The following is a 24272-nucleotide window of genomic DNA, read 5'->3' on the forward strand; positions in this document are numbered from 1 at the left end:
TCAGCCTTCCATCCTTCCAAGATTGGTAAAATGCAGACTCAGATTGTTGGAGGCAATATGCAAATGATGCTTCTTCATTGTAAACCACCCAGAGAGTCTTGTAAAGCACTGTAAGGTAGCATATAAGCTTATATGCTATTGCTATTTCTAATGCTATGTTGGAAGAAATGGCCATCTGGGTTCAGTTCCAATTTCAAAACAATGAAAGTAGGCTTTTCCTGAGTCTGCTGATCCAACATTCAAGAAACCCTATCCTTTCATTGATTTGGATAGTAGGTCAATATAAATCCTCATAACCATTGTTGGAAGAAATGTCCTTCTGGATTCAATTCCAAGTGGGGGGGAAAAAGACACTGGAAACATGGAGGCTGATTTGAAAGATAGTTTAATGGTGGACAGGACCACATGGTTTGAGGTCCTGGGCAATCAAGCACATGGGGGAGAGACAGGGAGAGAGGGAGGGGGGAGGGAGGGGGAGATTTATACCCTCTCTTGGGCCTCGCCTTGTTCCTGTGTAAGAAATGTATTCTGATTGGTTGTCAGACTCCCATGGGGCCATGCAGGGGTAACTTGTAGGTTGTCTTGAGTCCCAGGCTTGATTGAGTCTTGCTGGGTGATGTAATGAAGGGGCTTTGGGCAATTCCTATTATGGCTTAATGGCTTTGTCCTGGTTTGGATCTTGAGTGAGGGCTAATCCTATCACCCTGGAGATGAAGGTCTCTTGTAGATAAGATGGCCCAGTCTTTTGTCTTGTAGATAGGCTGGCACCAGTCTTTTGAGGGCCATTAACAAAGGTGGGAGCTGCTTTCCAAGAGCATGTTTCTTCTTTTCTCATCCAGGGAGGTATTCTGCCTTTTTAATATTTCCTAGAATATTTCATTCTTCTAGCAGAGGGGCGGGATGCTGACTTCCTACAGCTATAAGCAACACACACAACAACCAAGAAAAAGTTCACATTCAAAATTGGCAGAAAATTAGGTTTTGTATTTTCCCTAGTTTTATTTAAGTTTTAAATAAACCCAGAATATTAGAAAAGCTTATTACATTTCAAATGATTCTCTTCCATCTTGTATCTTAATCACAACCAAGCCTTCTGCTCAAAGAAGCCCACCTCTCTCCTGAAATTGATTTTCATGTACAATTGCACAGTGTGAGAAGGTATTGAGGTAACAATGTGAAACAGTGCCATCTGCCGTGGTTAGATGAAAAATAGGTTAGGTTTCAAAGGGACAGGCCTTTCTAACAAAAGGTGTCTGGAAATATATTTGGTAGGGAAATCTCAATGACATGTTGCGATCACGTTGTCTTCAGCCTGGTATTTGCCGGTCCTTATCTCACCATTTTCTCTACCCCAAATACTTTGCTCATAAAAAACACCATATTACTCTTACTACTCCAGGTTCCATCAGGACCACAATGCTAGCATGACAAGAGATGGTTTGGGAGGGTTTTTGTTGAGTGTGTGTGTGTGTGTGTGTGTGTGTGTGTATTTATCTACTTATTAAAAATTTATTTATTTCCCATCTTTTATTTTTTATAAATAACTCAAGGCAGCAAACATTTAATACTTCTTTGTCTGTTTATTTTTCCTCACAACAATTCTGTGAGTTGGACTGAGAGAGAGTGAGTGATTAAAGTCACCCAGCCGGCTTTCATCCCTAAATCAAACTAGAACTCCCAATCTCCTATCCTGGCCACTAGGCCAAATTGGCTTATATTATAAACTAATATAAACTCTCGGTATAAACTAAGATGCACAATATGTGCAATTATGCATGGTACCCCTGCTATCAAATTATGCTTTCCAAGGCTTCTTGACCCTACCCCCTACCCCAATTTGCTGTTGGGACTTAGTAATATCCCTGCAAGACAGCTTACCCTAAAATTCCTTTTTTAAAAAAAAGGTTACTCTCCATGTAGAGGATGCCAGAATAGCTTTTGTTGTATGTGTTATGCTTATTGATATTTACTGTATTAAAAATTAAAACGGGTACATTCACTGGTGCTGCTGACACTTCTCATGATTGTTGAGTGGGATTTTAATGTGGTATTATTTTTCAATATAGGCTGGGATATAATTTTGATTTTGAGGAGGCCTGAAAGGTTTTTGTTGGAAACACACTTTAAAGAAATGCTGCTTTAGATGTGTGGGAAGTTATCATCCAGCCCTCTCCCAGAAAAATGAAATATCCTAGGAAATATTGAAAAGGCAGAATATTTCTCTGGATGTGAAAAGAAAGAAACATGTTTCAAAAGACAGAATAGTTGCCTGTAGCTTTCTGCTCATCCCCAGTTAATGGGCCATTAAGACTAGCCAGGCTAGCCCACTTTACATAATAAAGACTTCACCAGCAGCTACAGAAAGGCATGATAATATACTCAGCTGACCACAAGGCATCTGAGAACTCATCACAGCCTAGAGAGTGATGAAGATGAAAGCGTTTTTGCCTCTCCCCCCCCCCCCCAGCCCCTAGGAGCACTTGCAGGCTTCAGTGGGGCTGGGGGAAAGCAAAAACACCTCTGCTTTTGCAAAAAACAGCCCATTTTCCACCTATTTTTTACAAAAACGGGAGTGTTTTTGCCTTCCCCTAGCCCTGCTGAAGCCTGCAGAGTGCTCCTGGGGCCTGTGGAGGACAAAACCTTTTTTTTCTTACTTACCTCTTAGAGAAATCTTGGCGTAACCGATACACCGGTGTGTTTTATAGTCCAAAAAACATGGTAATTTCTGCCTGTTGTCATTTTCACAACACTTTAGGTTTCTTATGAACACTGCTGATTGATGGTACCACTGATAAAATAGAGAGAAAAAATCAGGATCACCACCACGTTATTTCTTTGGTTTTGATTTAGCATGATTCCTGGAACTACCCACTGTGATTTGCCAATTGCAGTTCATGGCATTGTACGAGAATACAACCATTAGGGTTTGTTAAAACAAAAGCACACACCTTTGTATAGGTGAACCCAAACAGAATTCAACATCCCATACTTTATCTACAATAAAAATAGCAAATGATCTTTCATAAAAATACAGGTACCTAACATGAAAATCAAAATGTCCCATAGTTTTGGACCCATGTGATTGTGACTTATTATTATCTCCACAGCAGCCATTGTCATAACTAATTACAGATATATGGCACAATATCAAAACTTAAACTTTAAACAAAACTGAATCATATTCATATAGAGTATTTCAACTCTGTAGTGAGAACAATTACATTTGTACATTAATTGATGGAGCCTATGTCTCCGGACTTACTGGAAAATTTCCAGGAGAAGGAATGAAAGTCAAGTCAGTCTATAGACTGAGTGGAATGAAGGTCAGAACAGCCTGGTACAGTCATGAACTCTGCATTATTCTCACCAAACAAAACAACCAGATTTTATGAAGAAATCGTTGTTCTGCTTTCAATGATTATCACGAGGACTATAAACAAAGGTAGGGGAAATGGTTTGCCTTTGTCTGCTTCCTAGAGCTGAGAAAGAGAAAGAAACTGGCCAAAGGTCACCCAGATGGCTTTGTGCCTAAGATCTCACAGTCTCCTGGTCTCTTGCCTTAATGTCTTAACTGCTATACAGGACTAGTTCTCTTGCTCCACCTGCCATATATCATGGCTTTATTGCGCATTGATAGTAAGGTTATTTTTCTTAGTTCCTTTGGGGTCTATTATTGCCTTGAAATCATTTAATTTGAATTTGACATTTGCATGAAATGGAACTGTGGGTGGCAGATTCCTGCAGGACTTAACCCTAAGGAAGTGGGAGCCCAATAACAACTCAGAATATTAGTGCATCAATCCACTCCAGAGTCATTGGCATAAAGTTACCTGATATTTTTCAAACTGGAGTAGAACTAGGATAGTGATGGAGAACCTTTTCAGCGCCAAGTGCCCAAACTGAAATGTACGTGCATGTACATGTGCCAGAGCACCGAAAACCCAAAGACCAGCTGACCGGTGCATGCATGCCTGTTTTTTGGCAGTTTTGGCTGGTTTTTTCAGGCCATTTTGGGGGCCATTTTCTGGTCCTCCAGCACTCGCGAAGACCAGCTGGAAATTAGAAGAGCAGCTGGCAATAGTGCGCATGCCCACAGAGAGGACTCTGTGTGCCACCTCTGGCATGCATGCCATAGGTTCTCCATCACAGACCTAGGACATAGCTCTGCCTTTGAACTGCAGCTTCTCCTCAACAAGGATGTTCCTGAGGAGCCTTTGTTCCATGAGGAACAATTCCACAAATTAGTATCACACCATCCATTGGCAGATGCCTTGTTGTAAGGGTTCCCTTGACAACATTTTCAAAGCATTATGTAAGAGGGTTTGTTGCACCACTCACTATCTTCTCTTTGGCTAATGACTCCAATTTAATGATATACAAAGATTTTTGAAATATAAATTAAAATATTAAAATAGATGTCCCTCCACCTTCCCTGGGTCTTTATGCCACCCAGGCTTGGGTCAGTGCTGGGGCTCAGGACCCTGGACAGCACCCCAAAATTTGGGGTAGCTCGTGAAGTATTTTAATGGAGATTCGGGTTAATGTCAGGGTTCCAAATAGCATCCAAAAGTAAATCAGAATCCAAGACAAAGTATTGCTTAAAGTTCCAATTTATTAAGAGAGCCATGTTGGTGCATCTGGGAAAACACAAATCTGAAAGCTTCCTGGTCTTCCCCACCAAGTTGAAAGTTCAAGATCTTGCCCCCATGCCCACAAGTCCATCACATGGTCCAATCTCCCTCTGCCATGCTGGCAATTCCACCCATCCAATTCTGATCAGGTGCAGAGGTGCAGAGACAAAGGATGACCTTGGCTTTCTAGAAAGAATTTTGTTATGGCTACATAGTATGCAACTCCTTACAATACTCCCTCCCATTTTCCCACAATAGAAAATGCATAGCAGACTAATAGAAAGTGTGGCAGGCCAAAGATCCAAAAGAAAAGATGGCTGCAGAACTGACAATAGAAGCAGCAGAGGGCAGAGTCATTTGCCAATTCATGAATTAAAACAGAAAGATAATTTAATGACAGCCTGTTCCCAATGCTTTTTCAGACTTAGAGAAAACAGAGCGGTCCTTTCTGCTCTCTGAGCTTGCTTGTTTTCTTGCCCAAATTATAAGAGTTTATCCCTTATATACAGAAGAACAATGACACTGACATCCCCTAAACTCCGCTGAAGATGTTACCTAGCCTGGTAACAAAATGTTTCGAAACCAACCCACAAGCTTGGAGAACGAACCAACCTATACTTAAGCTACAGATATTCGCCACTGTTGCAAACCATCATCAGTGCTAGTAAGGAGTATGGTTTGCTATTAATTTATATTCTTGTGACTTGCCTTGTCAGTGTTGGTGGGTGTTAATAATCTTAGAGGAAATTTTTCGACTGGCAGAGAAAGAGGGAACGGCTGGCATTTCTATGGTCATATGGAGATTTATGAGGCAAGACTGGAGCTTTCACGCATTATATTTTTGTTTTTGCCATGGAGTTGATTATATTGAAATCAGTTTCAGAATGGTAGTAGAAAGGCATTTCATCTGGAATGGCATTTTTCCCAGTCACAAAATGCTGCAAATAGATTAAATGGAGAGAATGCATAATATTGCCTACAACATCATTTGTCACTTGGTTGAAAGTTATATGGAACTGGATGCAGTTATCAATCAGAAATGCTCAGTTTTGTTATAAAAAGAATAACTGGTTCTGATCACACTGGTTTCCTGTTGAGTCATGTAGAAGCATTAATATTATTGAAATCAAGTCAGAGGTGATTTTGATTGATGGAAGACACAGACGAGGCAGTTGAAAAGGAGACTTCCGAGATATAATTGAGAAAAGAGGTGAGATGAAAGAAGGCATGAAAGCAGGTAGGAAGGAAGGTGACAGAGAGAGACATGTTTATTTTATGTATTTATTCTTTATTTATTTTTTTATTTGGTTTGTCAAACATGTACAAGATAACAGGTATAAGTATAAACAAGGACATGAACAAAGGAAATGAGTACAAAAAATGAGATAGTAGGACAGAGATGGTAGGCATGTTGGTGCGCTTATGCACACACCCCTTACGAACCCCTTGGGAATGGGGTGAGGTCCACGGTAGACAGTTTGAGGTTGAAGCTGTGGGGTTTAGAGGATGTAACAACGGAGTCAGGTAGAGCATTCCAGGCGTCGGCCACTCTGTTGCTGAAGTTGTATTTTCTGCAGTCGAGTTTGGAGCAGTTTACCTTGAGTTTGTATCTATTGTTTGCCCGTGTATTATTGAGGTTAAAGCTGAAGTAGTCGTTGACAGGTAGGATGTTGTAGCAAACAATTTTGTGTACTATGCTTATGTTGATCTTTCTCAGATTCAATTTGCATAAAAATCTGGATGTTGGCATATGAAGATTGATTGATTGATTGATTGATTGATTGATTGATTAGAAACACTGTTTCCCTGCTAGACCACTTTGATCCAGCTTCAGCCAGCTCCAACTGCCATCAAGATGGCGGCTCTGTTGTGATGATATATCCTCAAATGGTAGGCAGACCATCTCAGTGTTAAATATTGTTGAATTGTTCTGACTGTCAGTAACATCCTCTGAGCTCTCTGATTGGCTGAGAGCTCCAGAGGGTGTTGCCGACACACTGTTATTGTTGATTGGCCGAGGGACTGACGTCAGCAGTTGCTGTCGCGTCCCCGGCCTGTGATTGGTTAAACTAGAATATAAATACCTTGGCGGGAGTTTCCCGTCCCTTGAATCGCCTTCAACCGAATAAAGAGTTCTTCTTGTTTGAAACCCTGGCTGTGCGTTGTCCCTCCGTCAATACTTAAAACTGGCGACGAGGGTGGGATTCGGCGATTCCACGCAAGCCTAGGTTTAAAGACAGAGAGTTTATTCCAGCTAGCTGCTGTAAGTCGCTGTCCGCGCCAGCACCGAACGCTGAGGAAAATTTTTCCTGTCACGACTTCAGTCCATCCGCTCCTCACAGTCAGTTGAGCCAGTATGAATTCATTGCCGCCTTTCGCTCCTTTCGGCTCCGCCGGCGAATCCTGGGAAGGATTCATGGAGCGCTTTGAAACATATCTAATCGCAACTAAAAATCAGGCTCAAACGGATGAGGAGAAGTGCAGCTTTTTCTTATCATGCTGCGAACCCTCAATGTTTGCCTCAGCCAGAGCCATGGCTGCTCCCAGACCCGCATACAAATTGGGCTGGGACAACTTGATGGCCAAGTTAAAGGGGCACTATGCCCCAACGCCATCCAAGATTGCCCGCAGTTTCGCATTCAGAAGGCGGGTACAGAAGCCGGGGGAGACGATCAGTCAATTTTTGGAAGCCCTGCGCACTGTGGCGGCCCAGTGCGATTTTTCGAACTTAGAAGAAAACCTAGTCGAGCAGTTTGTGTGTGGTGTGCGGGATGTACACTTAAGAAGCCGCATGTTCCGCCACCATGACATTACGCTGCTCCAAGCAGTCGAGATCGCAAGAGCAGCTGAGCTCTCGGAGCAATCGACCGCCGATCTGGAGCGGCTACAGCTGTCAACTAACCCGGCACCGGCCTCACAAGTGCATGACATTGACTATGATGATATAATCCCTTGTGAGGACCGGGAGCCAGACAACATCGATCAAGTCCGCGCACAACCACGGCGGAAGCCACCTGCTCAATCCACAGCCGCACCGCAAAACGCCAGGGTGCCTTGCCTTAGCTGCGGAGGCCGCCACGACCGCCAAACGTGCCAATTCAAGAATGCGATCTGCCGCCGCTGTCAGAGGCAGGGGCACCTCGCCCAAGTGTGCCGAGCCTCCTTGCCGGCCCCTGCCTTCTTCCAAACTTCTGAGAGGACCAAGCAGCAACAGCGCCGCCAGCAGAGACCAGCTCGCAGAGGAGATGACTGCCACACTGTTTCCGAGCCGCAGGAAGTGGAAACCTCCATCAACCAGGCCTCCTCAGGCAACCGCAAAATCACGGCCAATGTCCACCTGGCAGGTCAGCCTTGCCAGATGGAGGTGGACTCGGGTTCCTCCCGATCGTTATTATCTTGGGACATGTTCTCAACCCTCTGCCCTACAGTTCCCCAAAATAAGTTAGCCCCATCCCGGGTACTCTTAAGGGACTACCAAGGGAAGTTGATCCCTGTTCTGGGATCCTTTCCTATCCCTGTTAGATATGGCAATTTCAAGGGAGAGCTGCCAATCATAATTGTAAAACACAATTTACCGGCTCTTCTTGGCCTTGACTGGTTTAAGACACTGGGACTGTCCATCGGGGGGGTCCACCAAGTTAAAACTGCGACAATAGAGGACGTCCTGCAGGAGTTCTCTGATGTGTTTGATGGACAGCTAGGGTGTTATAAGGGAACCCCCATCTCCCTTAGCTTAGATCCTCAGATTGCTCCTATTAGGCTGAAAGCCCGCAGGGTGCCTTTTGCCTTAAGGGCCAAAGTTGACGCCGAACTGGACAAATTATTGGCGCAGGGTGTCATCGAGCCAGTCGATCATGCTCCATGGGAGACTCCCATAGTTCTTCCGGTCAAGCCGGATGGCTCGGTGAGAATCTGCGCCGACTACAAGTCGACGATCAACTTGGCCCTTCAGGCAAACCCCTATCCAGTCCCTGTTGTGCAACACCTGCTCCATTCCCTGGGGCAGGGTTGCATATTTGCCAAACTGGATATGGCGCAAGCCTATCAACAGCTCCCGGTGGATGACGATGCGGCGGCTGCCCAGACCATCGTCACTCATCGTGGGGCTTTTCGTTGTCGCCGCCTGCAATTCGGCGTATCCGTGGCCCCGGGGATCTTCCAAAGTCTCATGGAGCGCCTGCTCCATGGACTTCCGGGGGTAGTGCCATATTTCGATGACGTTCTGATCGCTGCTACAAGCCGCTCAGAACTCATCGAAGTATTAAGGAAGGTCCTCTGTCGTTTCAGGGGCGCGGGATTAAAATTAAAGAGCAGCAAATGCTCATTTGCTGTCCCTAGGGTAGAATTCTTGGGCTTCTTAATAGATGCCCAAGGCATTCACCCTACACCTTCTAAGATTGCCGCCATTAGGAACGCCCCTGCTCCCACCTCCAGGGCGGAGCTACAGGCGTTCCTAGGGCTGCTCAATTTTTACGCCCCCTTTATTCCTCACAAGGCGTCACTAGCCGAGCCGCTGCATCGGTTGCTCGACCGATCCGCGGCCTGGCGCTGGGGAAGCCGCGAAGCGCATGCGTTCGCGGCTGTCAAAGAGACGCTGACGTCATCGGCAGTCCTCATTCAATATCATGATGGGTTGCCTCTGACGTTGGCGTGTGACGCCTCCCCATTTGGAGTAGGGGCTGTCCTGAGCCATATCCTCCCTAATGGCTCAGAAGCCCCTGTGGCCTTTTATTCTCGGACACTCTCCTCGGCGGAGCGCAATTACAGCCAGATCGACAAGGAGGCTCTGGCTGCAGTGTCCGGGATTAAGAGGTTCCACGATTACCTCTACGGTCGGCACTTTACCCTTGTCACCGACCATAAGCCACTCCTTGGGCTTTTGGCGGGGGACAAGCCGACCCCCTCCATTTTATCCCCCCGCATGACTCGCTGGACGGAGTTCCTCGCAGCGTATTCGTATACGTTGCTGTACCGTCCAGGCAAACAGCTAGGGCATGCAGATGCCCTCAGCCGTTGCCCACTCCCGGAGACGGACACCGCCCCAGTGCCCTCTCTCTCAGTCCTTTCCATTGCCGCCTCCGGGTTCCCACTCTCTGCCGCGGACGTGGCAGCCCACACGAAGGCCGATCCGATCTTGTCCCAGGTCTCTTCCTGGGTTCTAAGGGGATGGCCAGCAGACAAAGTGGCAGAGGGCTTCCAGCCCTTTAAAAATCGCCAGGCTGAGATCTCCCTCCACGGGGGTTGTCTCATCTGGGGGGATCGGGTGCTGATCCCCACCGCACTCCGGCCACTGGTTTTGGATCTGCTCCACAAGGACCACCCGGGCATAGCACGAATGAAGGCATTGGCCCGTAGCTATGTCTGGTGGCCCTTGCTGGACACAGAAATAGCGGCCCATGTGGGCCGCTGCACGACCTGTCAATTATCCAGGCCCAACCCCCCAGCCGGGCCTGCTCGTGAGTGGGAGGCTCCGAGAGGCCCATGGTCTCGCCTCCACATCGATTTCGCCGGTCCCTTCCACGGCCAAAACTTCCTGGTAGTGGTGGACGCCTACTCTCGATGGGTGGAGCTAGTCCTCATGGGCTCCACCACAGCCGAGAGTACGGTCAGGGCCCTGCGAAGGATGTTCGCAACCCACGGGTTGCCGGACGTGGTGGTCTCGGACAATGGGCCACAGTTCACGTCCACCACCTTCCAGGAGTTCTTGGCCGAGCAAGGGATCCGGCATGCGCCCATAGCCCCGTACCACCCGGCCAGCAATGGCCGGGCGGAACGGGCGGTCCGCTCAGCTAAGGAGGCACTGAGCCGCATGGACCGGGGCGACTGGCAGGCGAGGGTGGCGGCTTACCTGCTAAGCCAACATTCCACCCCCTGCCCAACTACCAACAAAAGCCCCGCGGAGCTCTTGATGGGCAGGCGCCTGCGGACTCCCCTGGATAGGCTTCACCCGCTCTATTCAGGGGATCAGCCGAGCAATCTGGGGGTCCTCCCTCCCCGGTCCTTTAAGCTAGGGGATCCAGTGTGGGCTCGGTCGTTTACGGGGGAACCAAAATGGGTGCCGGGTGCTATCGTTGCCCTGACTGGCCCATGTTCTTTCAGGGTCCAGTTGGCAGATGGAACCCAATGGAGACGCCACCTGGATCAATTGAGGAGGCGTCTCCCGTCGCAGGCTGGTGGCCGCGAACCCCTGAGGGACAACACCGCAGCCCCGGGGTTGCAATGTGAAGCCTTCGCCACTCCAGGCCTCAACCTGCACCAAGCACAAAACCCTCAATCCGAGAAACCACATCCAAGGGCCTTTGCCACACCAGGCCCCCTCCTGTTTCAACAACAGCGTCCTCAATCCGGCAGTCCGCAACCGGGGGCCTTCGCCACACCAGGCCCTGCTTACCCAAGCGCCGCCCAAAGGGACGCCAATCCAACAACTCAAGCCGAGGACGCACAGAGAATTCCCCCCACGACAAGTGACGCGCCCCCACGGCTACACTTACCGTTGCAGTTGAGCCCGCCTTCTGGGCCTTCCCGAAAGGGCGTGCCTCGGAGCTACACTCCCTTCGGGGAGGAGCTACCACGAGGAGGTCCTCCTCCGCCGACGACTTCTCCTGCAATGAGAAGATCTGGGCGGGTCCGGCGCCGCCCAGCATATCTTAAGGACTACGCATGCTCTGTTTCGGGCATGCGCAGAACTGGGGGAAAGGGGTGTTAAATATTGTTGAATTGTTCTGACTGTCAGTAACATCCTCTGAGCTCTCTGATTGGCTGAGAGCTCCAGAGGGTGTTGCCGACACACTGTTATTGTTGATTGGCCGAGGGACTGACGTCAGCAGTTGCTGTCGCGTCCCCGGCCTGTGATTGGTTAAACTAGAATATAAATACCTTGGCGGGAGTTTCCCGTCCCTTGAATCGCCTTCAACCGAATAAAGAGTTCTTCTTGTTTGAAACCCTGGCTGTGCGTTGTCCCTCCGTCAATACTTAAAACTCAGCACTGGGCTGAAGCATATGTGTGGATGAGGCTTAAAAACTTCCAACTAAGGCAGTTGAGGGATTACATTTCCACAACTTGTTTTTTTTAATCCCAAGACTTTTTATCAGGTCTTTCTTGTAATATATAATTGAAGGTGGTGAATGCAGCTAATACTCCTCCCTCCTCCTATTTTCCCAACAACAACCACCCTGTGAGGTAGGCTGGGCTGAGAGAGAGTGACTCGCCCAAAGTCACCCAGCCAGTTTTTCAGGCCTAAGGTGAGACAATAACTCACTGTCTCCCAGTTTCTAGGCCAACATCTTCATCACTAAACCAAACTGGCTCTCAATTTTCTCATTACTTCAACATTTGGGGGGAATGAATGAGACTGAAAAACAAATAGAAATATTTGCCAGAGACCAACTGAAGTAATAGAGAAGAAAGAGATGGGAAAGCATAGAATGATACAAGATTAGAATAATTCCAATATGGAGTAGCAGTGCATTAACTGACTATACATTAGAAGGAAGTATAAAATAATAAACCAGGAAATATTCCATCTTCCCCCCCACCAAATACACCAAACAACTCAATTACATAAAAATAGAGAAAGTCAGCATTATTACATGGGGGGGAGGGGAGCTAGAGGATTTGCCAAATGATCGGGATGTGACATGGGGGCACAAATGGGCCATTTCAATTCCACAAGGGTTGTACCATTCAATTCAGTGAAAGAGGTTTATTGTTCTCAAAATAGCTGCTATAGAACTTATCAAGGTCAATTGCATTATCATTTCACATTGACCCGAACAGCTTGATCTGAATTACCATAATACAGAATTAACATTGTCTAGATATCCCAGTTTATTGTTCTCGAATTGCCTTACTTCCCTATTTTAACCTTCACCTTACTCAGTGTGCATTTACTCCTTATTCAGTTTTAAATTATATGAACTGACAAAAGTTTGCCCCATAATAAATGTGCTTGTTTTTTAAAGTTGGGAATGGATATACTGCAAACCAGCCAATTATGGCTTTCTTATACTTTGGATTTGAAATGTTTTCAATAAAAAAAATAAAAGTAGGCTTTTCCTCTGTTCATGAGTCTGCTGATCCAACATTCAAGGAAACCCTAGCCTTTCATTGATTTGGGTAGTAGGTCAATAAAAATCCTCCTAACCTTTATTACATCATCTCCCTAATTCAACCATCTATATTTACTCCTGAAGTCTTCATAGATCTATGAAGTGCAAATGTTAAAAGCTCAATTCTTCCCCTTCTTTGGAATATATATCTCCATCCAGTGGTGGGTTTCAAAAATTTTTAGAACCTATTCTGTAGGTGTGGACTGTTTTGTGGTATGGCTTGGCAGTCATGTGACCGGGTAGGAGTGGCCAACTTGATTTCACTCACCAGGAGATGTCATGGATTGGGTAAAATGTGGTGAAGCTCACTTAACAACGCTCTTGCTTAGCAACCAAAATTTTGGCCTCAATTATAGTCATAAGTCAAGGACTATCTCTGCCTTCCTCTGCATGGCAGCCTTGTCCTAATAAACTATTTCTGCTTTCTGGCAATTTTCCTCTCTGTTAGGGGCACCAAACTAATCCATACAATGTAAGGTTTCCTGCTGCAGCAGGGGGTTGGACTAGATGATCTCTTAGTATTTTCTAGCCCTAAATTGCTGTGCTGTTTTTCTTTCTTTCTGCTAACAAAGAAACCTGCCTGAGGCTCATTCCACATGCCTGCCAGATAGAGATAATGAGATAATGATCCTAAAGAAAGTTTGGCTCCATTCACAAGCAGGGAATCATACAAACCCTTTTAGAAACATAATGCTCATGTTGCACAAACCCCAAAACTTCAAAAACATAAAACCATATAACATATAACCATATAACCAATTTTTTCTTTCTTGCATCTTTTCAATTTAAAGTTATTAAGACTTGTGGACTTCAACTCCCAGAATTCCACAGCCAGGCATGCTCAGTTCCTATTTAAAAGGACAGCATTTGTTTTTCTCCTTTGCGAAAGAAGTTTCCTTATTTTTTTCTTCTCCCTTCCCCTCCTTCCTCCCTCTCTCCCCCTTCCCCCTCTCTCAAACAAACACACACAGAGAAGTTGGATTGGATTATCTCTCCTACCCCCTTCCCTTTCACTCACTCTCTCAAACAAGCAAACACACACACACACACACAAAGTTGGATTGGATATCTTTTCCAATGGCTGCCATCCACCCTATTCCCCCCCTGCCTTCTCCAAACACCTCTCCCATTGCAAATGCTGCCTGCTGTCTGGGTGGGAAATGCCTGGAATGCAATAAAGCCCACACACTCACCTCCTGCTAGCAGGCTGGGGTGAGAGGAGAGGCAGAGAAGCCGGAGGAGAGCCAATCCGAGCCTTCTGAAAGAAAGGAGCTGGGGAAAGTGTGTGTGCTACAACATGGCGCTTTGCCTGGCTTCCTGCCTCCTCCTGTGGTCTCCTCAGTGCTCGCTTGTGCTCTCCCTCCCCAAGTGTAGTTTGATTGCAGGCGGAGCCACATTGCCTTTTCAAACTTGTAATTAGTGAAGCTGGGCTGGATTTTTATAGAGTTTTATCCAGGTGTGTGTGTGTGTGTGAGAGAGAGAGAGAGAGAGAGAGCGGGAGGGAGGGAGGGAGAGAGAGAGAGAGAGAGAGAGAGAGAGAGAGAGAGAAAGAAAGAAAGAAAGAAAGAAAGAAAGAAAGAAAGAAAGAAAGAAAGAAATGGATGGGGGCCTGGGGAGGAAGTCTCTACACTTGGGGAGGGAGACCATGAATGAGCATTGAGGAGACTACAGGAGAAGGCAGCAAGCCAGGCAAAGAGCAATGCTGTAACACACACATTTTCCCCAACCCCGGAAGGATCCGCTATGTAAAAATCCAGCCCACTGATTACAGGTTTGAAAAGACAACATGGGTCCCCCTGCAATCAAACTACACTTGGGGAGGGAGAGCACAAGCGAGCCAGAGTCCTTCCTTCCAGCCTTTGCCCAAAGCCCTGCACAGCACCAGGAGGATGAAGTTTGAATTCCTCCCCCTCCCTCCGACCCACACGTACTTTTTCCAGCTGCTTCAGAGAGGGCTTCAACACTGCTCTTGCCTCGGGTCCTCTGAAGAAGCCCCAACCTCGCTTCCTTCTCTTTGAGAAGCACCTTGCAAATGGGCTGCAGGGCAGGGAAGCGTACCGGCATGGGAACATGGCCATGCCTCCGTGGAACAGGTATGCAAAAGTATGGCAAATTTCTGGAACCGGTACGCCCAAAGAGGTGCAAACTGGCAGGAATCTACCTATGTCTCCATCTTAAATGAACTCATTTAACTGTGGTTTCTGAGTATAACAAATTTCTGCTTCTTTCCTGCATATCAGCTTATTTTAACCTAGACCAAGAGGCTCCTTTGTCAAAAATCATCTTTTTATTTAGCAAATGGATAGGCAAAATTCTTGGTGCTCTCCGAACTTGGTTGTTTGCAGAAGTTTCATTACCCAACTAGATATTATCAGTGCAAGTGAGCGTTCTTATTTTACCTAGGTGAGAGTTAAAATGGCTGCAATCACAACAAAGTTCAAAGAGCACCAAAAACTTCACAGTTGAACCATGAGCTACAGATATTCTCTTCTACTGAGGACCATGACTGTGTGAAACATATTTTAGGATGAAATGTTGCCAAGTCCTCTCCTAATATTTTAGTCTTCCCCTACCCAGTGCTCTCTAGATCCAATTAGGCAATATAATCAGCGCTAGTCGTGGGGTTTTGGAAATATGGCCAAATTAAAAAGGACACTACACAAATTTCTCCCAAGATAGATCTGTATTGTTCCCATAGTTTACACTGAATTTATCATGCAGCTTATACTGTATGTATCGTAAATAAAATTTCTGCTGAAGGAGTGAATATTAGTATTAGATACTGTCTAGATCATAACTTGTCAAAAAAGTAACAGCAAAGTCATGTTCACAGGATTAGGGTTATGATAGATTTTCAACTATTACTTTTCTGCTTGAAAAATATTCCTCCAAATTCCCAATTAAGGGATGTTCCTCCCTGCAGAGTTAGTGTCATCTACCCTTTCAGTTAACAAAAATATATGCTAGCATGAAATTTGTTGATACTGTTGCCAATCCGTATTGTCTACTTTGACTTATTTCTGAATGGTGCTGTTCCCAATTTTGAATGTGTTAGCATGCGGTAGGCAAAGCAATTGCTTGAGTTCCCTGGCGTTGCTGTTTTCCCTCTCTGAATCACCAGATCACAAGAAAAATGTCCACTGATCACAGTGCTAGAGGAGGAACAATTCTGACTCATCTAAGCTTCTGCCCTCACCTCTGCTCCTAAACCCTCTTTATTCATAACTTAACTCTTGCAGACTTACTTTACAAATGAAACAAGCAATGTTTTCACTAAGATTTCTCTTTCTGTAGGCAACAAATGCCAACTTCCAGATTGCTCAATATTCTATTCCAGCCCTGCCCTAACTTAGCAGGATTTAGAGGATTTCTAGCAAAGTACTTAGCTACTGCTATTGCAGTTTTAATAGACAACTGGCATAGTACTGTTGAGGCCAGCTTTTTTAAGGCAGTAGAGTGGCAGCAAGCAAGGTTGTCATGGCCCATTGGGGAGGGGGGTGTTTACCTTGGCCTGGAACAGATGGTATCAACACCCTGATTCCACCCATCAGTAGTCCCTCAGCTACATCTGTGAGATGGGTAGCAAAACAATAGATTTTATGCACCTGGCAGCTCTTATATTTTATCAGCTAACTGCACCCCCAGCCTTAGTCTGGGTTAGTTTGGGTGAACAGGAAAAAGGAAGTGAAAGTGTCTTGGATGTGTGTGTTTACATTATCTTTTCTATTCCCTGCACTCAGAAGATGTAAATAAAAATCATGCAACCTCAAAATAATTCCAAACCAAGTGTTTCTTTTTTTAAACCCCAATGCAACTGTTACTACTAGGGGGTGCCCTAAGAGCCACCAATAAAAAGATAAAAACAATAACACCCCCCCCAACTTTTAATACTGGAAGTATTAACAATGGTTTAAACCTATTTCACTCATGGGATAGGAATAAAATGAAGGTACAGTATGCACATACAGAAAGAGAAGTGTTTGTATTATGTTAGGTTCATACCTTGGGGAAAAAATGGTCAGATTCAACAGCTTCTTCTGATAGGGGAGGATAGTATATTGACTTCACTTCAGACTCAGGACAATTTTTACTGTATGTTGTAAATGTTTTATAAATACTAATGTATAAATGCTTTATAAAATACTATGAATTTTAGAAAAATAAATGTTATGAATTTTTAGAATTTCATTTACCATTAGCAGTATTTTAAAAATGGTTTAAAGCCAGCATAAAATTAGGGGCAATTAATGCCATTATTAAATAGATAGACATCATTATCAAATACATGGTGAAACAGGTTAGTAATACAACACAGTTGCATAGCTATTTTTTAACAAGCACTATTTTTAAAATGTGCATAATCATTGCTACAGAACAATTACATTAAAAGCCTCTTAAGGTTGTTTTGCAAAATTTATTTATTGATTTCATTTGTTTTATTTCTGTAATCATAAAAAGAAATAAGTAGTATTAATTTTTAAAAGTATTTCAATCCATATCATGTAACTGAGAATAGTTTCACAATTTTTTTTAAAAAGATGATGAACATCTAGACATAACACAACTACATCAACACAATCAAAATGGCTAGTTTGTGAAATCATTTGGCTGGACATAACCATTTGAAATAACTAAGCATATATGCCAATATCTAGTTGCTCGAACTAATCATTTTTCAGTCAAGTGGTTTTTTTTAAAGTATCCCAGCCTGTTTTAATGAGCTTCTGTATCACCTGAATAGATGCAATTAATATTGGCACTAATTCCCTACATTTGCAAAGGCTGAGTATCATTAAGGTCTTTGGTAGTTTTGCTTTCTGTCAACATTCAGAATCAAAACTGTATCTCAAGGATACAAATAACTACTTCTAGGCCAATATACAGATAAACTGTTTTGTTTTTTAATGAGAATAATTTATTCTGACAATCTTTCGCTCTCTAAGCCACAAACATGATGCTGGATTATAAATTTAAAGAGATGATTACAAAAAATGGTTTGGCTTAAATTAATTTTGGGGTTTTTTGGCAATTATTTGTTTGGATCTAAGGAACAAATCAATTAACCCTGTCATACGCAATCTTCACATGGAGTCAAGAATTGGAAAGATTTTAATGTTCCTGGTTTTATGAAGTAAAATCAATTCTGTAATACTTTCTGCTGCATTCAAAGCTACCACTCTGAAATCTGTTAATAAAAATTCCCTTGCTAAATGGCAGAACTTTCCCCTAGCTCTTAGTATTGACAGATATGTCTCTTAAAAGTGATTAGCTGTTATGGCTAGACTACTAAATAAATAACATTCAGTATCAATGCTACCATGATTTTTAGATGTACAAATAAGAAAGTATATACTGAACACAAAAACTATTCATTGTTTTTATGCAATACTGTTTCTCCGCGTAGTACTGTTTCAACAGAATGGTAAGCAAAAGTATTATTTTATACACAAAGTAGTAATAATAAGGTTTTGAGACATGCTATTTTCAAAACTGAGATACAGTTCTGTGTCCACATTTTTCTAGAACTGATCACAATTTTTATATTCCCTTACAGCTGACTTCAGACATGTTCTGCATTGAGAATTCAAAAGCCTGGCTTATTAATTCTATAATTACATAAGATTGTAATTTTCCTCAGTTAAAGCAATGGGGGGAGGGGGAGAGAGGATTGTATTGTATCATTGTCTGTTCTTTATTCTTTATTTGTGAAAGTACCCCAGGGATTGTACAACTCTTTGGAAGCAAAGTGCACTCCATACAAAAAGCTGAATTGAATTTATGTCTATTATTTAATCAAAGAATGTCTAAATCGACCATACGTTTTAACTGATTACAGTGTCAATCCTACAGGCAATTGACTTAAGCAGCTCCTCTGAATTCACTAAAGTTTGCTCCCACTCCCAGGTGAATATTGATTGCAGTTTGAATATACATGGATTCACATGTGAATTAAAACAGGCAAAATCATTTTGATTAAACTAATCAAACATTTTAGGTATGCTTCACAGTTTAGCACCTGACAAAATATTTGTAGATATTGTAGAATAGATATACATTCATAACATCTCAGTGCTTGTCTCTCCAGCGAAATTATGGCACTAAAATATAGTGTATAATGAATTGAAGCTATAAACTGATAATATAATTAAATCATACTTATCCCTGTACTGGATGGGCAATAAACAGCCCTAGGCCTTCAAGTGAACTCTTTTCGTGACTCTTAGTTTTTTCTTCTCATGGCTTCTGAAGACCAATGACAATTTCCCACCATTTTGAGTTCAGAAATACATTAAAAAGTTCTAAAATATGTATATAACAACAAAACACTCCCCAGAAATCCAACCTTACCTCTATATATGACTTTACAGACATCAACATTAAGTGCAACATCAGCTACCAAAAGGTAAAGCATTGTTATTTTGCACTTTAGTGCTATACTTTGGCTCAGTGGTGGGTTCCGGCAGAGACTACTCATGGGCGTGGCGCGCACACGCGCATGCACAGTGCAATAAAAATGCTTCTGCACATGCGCAGAAGTCAAAAACAAGATGGCGGCGCCTACGGCATTGCCGAAACAACAGCGGGACTGTGGCAAAGCTGGCCACTAAGCTACTACTGGTTCAGATGAACTGGTAAGAACCAACCACTGATTTGGCTCCTCTGATGATGTTCAGCAAATCAATACAAAGTAAGTACGGTAGATACAAAACATTCCATACATTAAGTGTTCTCTTTTGGGTGGCCCACATCCAGACCTGGAACATGCATGTTCCAGCAGAAATGTTTCAGATACGGATAACAGGAAAATGCTAAGGACGTCAGCAAGGCAGGGAGGTAGGAAAATCGGTGGCATCAATTTAGGGGAGATAATCAAAGGGAGATCCTATGAAAAACTAGGATAGATATGTCACCCTTGAAAAAGAAATCAGTGGCTACTAAGGGAAAGTAGGAAAAGAAATACCCTAAGAAAATAAGCAGGCAGGCTAATTTACAGCCTTTGTAGAGAAAGAGAAAAATATACCTGGGCAAAGTGTTTGAGATTGTAAGACCTTTCCAGAATTGTTTCAGTACAAACCCAGAATAATCAAAATGTTCCAGGTTTCAATTCCCACCAAACTGTAATCTATGCAGAACTGTTTATCAGAACATGTAAAATACAATGTGTTTATTTCAATTAGAAATTCACTTTCCCTTTTCCTTATGTTCTTACTAGAAATGCACAATGATGAATTTTGTAGAAAAAAGTAAATACAGTAAGATTGCAATCCTATACCTAGTTTCAAGTCTCAATGATTTTGAATACGGTTCAAATAACCACGTGTGTATTAAAAGAACAGCAATAATAGAATTTCCTTAATGACTATTCTTAAACTCAAGTAGATCTGATTTAAAAAGAGAGTGCCTTTCTGTCCCCTCTACAGGGTTCTTTCTCCACATTGTAGTCTGTGATCTTCATCACTATTGATTGATGAGGGAATAAAACCTTTTAGAACTGTGCTGTTAAATATATCTGTATTCCATAGTCTTTCCAATCAATTTGTGGTTTGGAAAGATGACTATTGCTTCAGGATGATTACACTGCATTTATCAAATGTTGTGATAACCTGTACTTCTGGCTGCTGCTTCCCATTCCACTGTGAAAAACGTAATTGTTCCAAAAAATCCAACAACTGCCATTATTAAAAGTTGCCACTGAAGAAACAAATAGTTGCTGTAGAAGAAAGCAACAGCTGCACAGACAGACTGAAAAGAAAAAAAAACATGTTGTAAGTGCAATCTTAATGACAAGCCAACTGAGTTATAGACATTGATTTTTAATGCCATCTCACCTCCACTTTTAATTACTGGAACATAAACTTTCCTATTCATGTTTCTTTATAGAAGCAAATACACTTATTCCAAACTGGACATGTCTAATATACAGATTACTTTTTGTAAGAGTGTTGTTTGTGTATACAAAATCCAGCACAGTATTTTAAATTGTAGGTTGAATGGCCTAGCATTATTGATATACATGAATTTTGCATTTCATTTAAATATCATATAATGTATTAATGGATTATGTCTAATTTTGAGTAAATGAGATCAGTGATGCAAAAATATCAAAATATCTTTTCTATATAAGCATACCACCTTGAACTCCAGGGTAATTTTGATGGAGGAAAGGCAGACTACATATTGAACAACGAACAAAAAGATACTATTGTGAATGCATTCTTTGCTACCATAACCCAACTGTTACTTTATAATTTTTACTTGATAATATCACAGGAACTTTTCTCAGAAATTAATTCTACTCTCGCTTTTTCTTAGCACAAAGGGCAAAGTTTCCTTTAAGCCATGCTCAATTTCTAATGGCTAAATAGATAAGATCCATAAAATTCTTTGGCAACTGTACAGCAATATAGTATGCTATTACTTCCAGAATGTGGTAATCGTGGGTGGGTGTTAGCCCAGTCTATATGGATTTCTGATAATTTATTGCCAAATATTATCATGCCTAATTGTACTTAGTAAGCAAGTGAGACAAGGTTGGCTAAGTGCTATGACCTGCTGATACATTTTCCCCAATGAAACTGGAAGTTATTTTGGGCTTAGTAGTATCAGGCTAGAGACTGGGAAGCCATGAGTTCTAGTCTCACTTTAGGTACAAAGCCTGTTGGGTGACCTTGGACCAATTATTCTTTCTCAGCCCTACGAAGAAGGAAAATCACTTCCCAAAAATCTTCAACTCCATGGATTACAATTGTCCTTGACTCACAACCACAATTGGGAGTAGAATTTCCATTGCTAAGGTTGTTAAGGGAGTCATGTCCCAATTTTGTGTAATAATGTATGCCAGGTACTAACCATGATGGAGGTGTTATGATAGTTGTAAGTGTGAGCATTGTTTATAAGTCACTTTTTTCAGTGCTGTTGTAACTTTGAATATTTGTTAAACAAATTGTTGTAAGTCAAGGGCTATCTGTAGTCCAGGCAGCTGTTGGAAGTCCAAAACTGAGGAAAAAGCACCAAACATCATCCCCATCTGGTTCTGCCACTTGGAAATAGATATTACCTGAACGAATTTAAATATAGCAAAGGCAGGTGCACTGTCTTCAGAATACAAGAATCCCAAAATACTAAGGAGTTGAGTGTTGAAACAGCTATCTCCAAAGCCCAGTAAGAAACTGCAAAAAATGGCTACTTCTTTGCTGAAATAAAGAAGCAATAAATAATAAACTCAAAATTATAATTGAAAAACAGTATTATGCTCAATTCTATCATTTTTGATTTTCTTCAAGTTTGAGAAATACAACAGAAAAGTGGCCAATCACTTATTTATTCATTTAATTTTTATAGCCACCTGTCTTAAATATATGACTCATAAACAAGCAACATTTAAAACACCAACACTATTTTAAAAACTGCAGTTTAAAATAATAAAAATACTGTATATAAAAAAACTATTAAAATCAAACATTATAGTTTGTTTAGCACAGATATCAGAGTAAATGCTAGAGGGCCACTTTTCTCTAATAACACCTTCTCCCAGGAATCGCATATCATTTGTTTGTACGTAACCTTTCATATACATTTACAAAATAGCTGACAACAATGGAATTCGATTCCTGTAATTCTTCCAATCTTCAATATGCTTTGATTGGGACTATTAATAGTGTTCTCTTTTAGTGTCACTGATTACAGGTAAGGTCCGATAATCATCAAACTTAATATGCCTCTTCCTCATAACATTGTCATGGCATTTTATCTCAACAGAAAAAAGATTGCTGTTGTTTTACTAAGATGCCTTTTTGATCAGTCTAACTTTATGGAGTTCCAGTACTTGAACCAAATGGGTTCTGATCGGGGTGAAATGTTACCAGTGTAGGAAAAATTCTAAGGTTTGCCCGAACCGGTAGTAAAAAAAATGCTTTAAAAAGTGGAAAAAAAGGTTCTGACGATCACACAGCATAGCTGATTGTCATGGAACCTTTCCCCCCCCCCTCCACTTTTTAAAGCATTTTTTTACTATCTATTCACCCAAACTGGCAGGAAAAAAATGCTTTAAAAAGTGAAATAAAGAGGGTCTGAAAATTACACGGCTCACAACTGATCCACGCAATCATTGGAACCATTTTTTCCATTTTTTAAAGCATTTTTTTCCTGCCGGTTGGGGTGAATAGGTAAGAAAAAAATGCTGTGAGTTGCGCGATTGTCAGACCCTCTTTAATTCACTTTTTAAGGCATTTTTTTTCCTACCTGGAAAAAAGTTGGCCACGCTCATCCGGTCACATGACCACCACCAGCAAGCCACACTCACAGAACCGGTGACCAAAAAATAATAATAGATTTCACCACTGATGCATCCTCTTTACAGCAGAGAAGTGCAAATCTATCCTGAATTATCCTGTGCCACTTCAAGATTTATGCATGTGATATAGATACCATACTTTGTTTCTGTTATTATTTGATTAAATAACAATTTGTGACCATTAAACAATATATTGAATATTAATCAAGATTCATAATTCATTTCAGAATAAATTGGCGATAGCTTAAGGTACTTGAATTACAGTAATTTAGCTATAGTTTTACCTGAGAAAAGTTTAACCCCACCCTGTCCATCTTCAAACAGAGCTTATATGACTGAAGAATTTCCAGTTATGAAATTCTATAAACTTTCTAGTTCTATTCCATAATAGGGAAACACAAATGCAAAAAAAAGAGCACAATACTGGAATTTGAAACTGAAAGTTAAATATGTCATCCTGACAATGAAAACATAAAAATGATCTTCAAATGCTAGTAATTCTTATAACAAAATGATTGTGACCAAGAAGAAGAAAAAACAAATATATATAATTGTCTTTTAAGAATAATCTGGATAGAAGAAGCAAAAATCATACCTTGGTTCCATGAATGCAATGCTATCTGTTCCTTCCATGGATGCAATGGGTGCATCATTTGGTATATTACAAAAAATCAAATAGAAAGCTATGAAATGGGTCACAATGCCTAACATCACCACTGGGTTCCTGCCAAATCTGTTGTTCTTACTTAGGAGGCCAAAGATTCCTCCACCTGTAACAGTAAATATATAATTATTATCCATACAGAAAATTGCTTTCTTTAATGCAGATGCTCACAGGGTAAATTAAGGAACAAGCTTTTTTATTGAAAATGTTAAAAGTAAAGTGTTTTCTTGAAGACTGGTTTCTTAAGATTCCCAGCATTAAGGAAATATCTTAACTGGAATAGTTAGAACCTACCTTAGCAGCACTGTATTATAAAATTCCAATAGCTGCCAGTTTGTTACCATCATCCATAAGGATGCTATGATAATCTGCTGGTGGCACTGTCCCTTTAAGAAAAATCAGTAAATGCGTACTAGTACATGTCAAGCAAGAAATCTAAAAACACTCTGACCTTGATTGTTTTCTTGCATATGCTTCATTATCCAACTAGGTAACATCATCAGTGCTAAAAGGGAGTAAGGTTTGCTCTCTGTTTATATACACTGCCTTGCCCTGTCAGTGTTGGGTTACAAGT

At 42.2% G+C, this 24272-nt stretch overlaps 1 protein-coding gene and 1 long non-coding RNA gene across 5 annotated transcripts in view; both read right to left on the reverse strand.

The window, feature by feature from the left end:
• Nucleotides 1-402: 402 nt before the first annotated feature.
• LOC106543268 (uncharacterized) lies at nt 403-16578 on the reverse strand. Of its 2 annotated transcripts, none has more exons than XR_001313118.2 (3): nt 16246-16578; nt 2659-2788; nt 403-917 (listed from the first exon to the last, which is right to left on the reverse strand). It is a non-coding gene; the product is annotated as an uncharacterized LOC106543268 (long non-coding RNA). The 2 variants fall into 2 exon arrangements; XR_015695802.1 differs by lacking the exon at nt 16246-16578 and adding an exon at nt 13934-14047.
• Nucleotides 16579-17134: 556 nt separating this feature from the next.
• MFSD11 (major facilitator superfamily domain containing 11) overlaps nt 17135-24272 on the reverse strand; it is a 28189-nt gene continuing 21051 nt past the window's right edge. For all 3 annotated transcript variants that reach the window (XM_014059242.2, XM_014059243.2, XM_087709866.1), the window contains 3 exons: nt 23630-23804; nt 21799-21934; nt 17135-20483 (listed from right to left, as the gene is read on the reverse strand). In XM_014059242.2, the coding sequence (XP_013914717.1) occupies nt 20328-20483; nt 21799-21934; nt 23630-23804 (467 nt within the window). In that variant the 3' untranslated portion in view covers nt 17135-20327. The remainder of the gene's footprint in view (nt 20484-21798; nt 21935-23629; nt 23805-24272) is intronic.

Source organism: Thamnophis sirtalis, unplaced genomic scaffold (genome assembly GCF_051295495.1).
Source record: "Thamnophis sirtalis isolate CommonGarterSnake01/CBP01778 unplaced genomic scaffold, rThaSir2_p1.2 scaffold_3, whole genome shotgun sequence".
Taxonomy (NCBI): domain Eukaryota; kingdom Metazoa; phylum Chordata; class Lepidosauria; order Squamata; family Natricidae; genus Thamnophis; species Thamnophis sirtalis.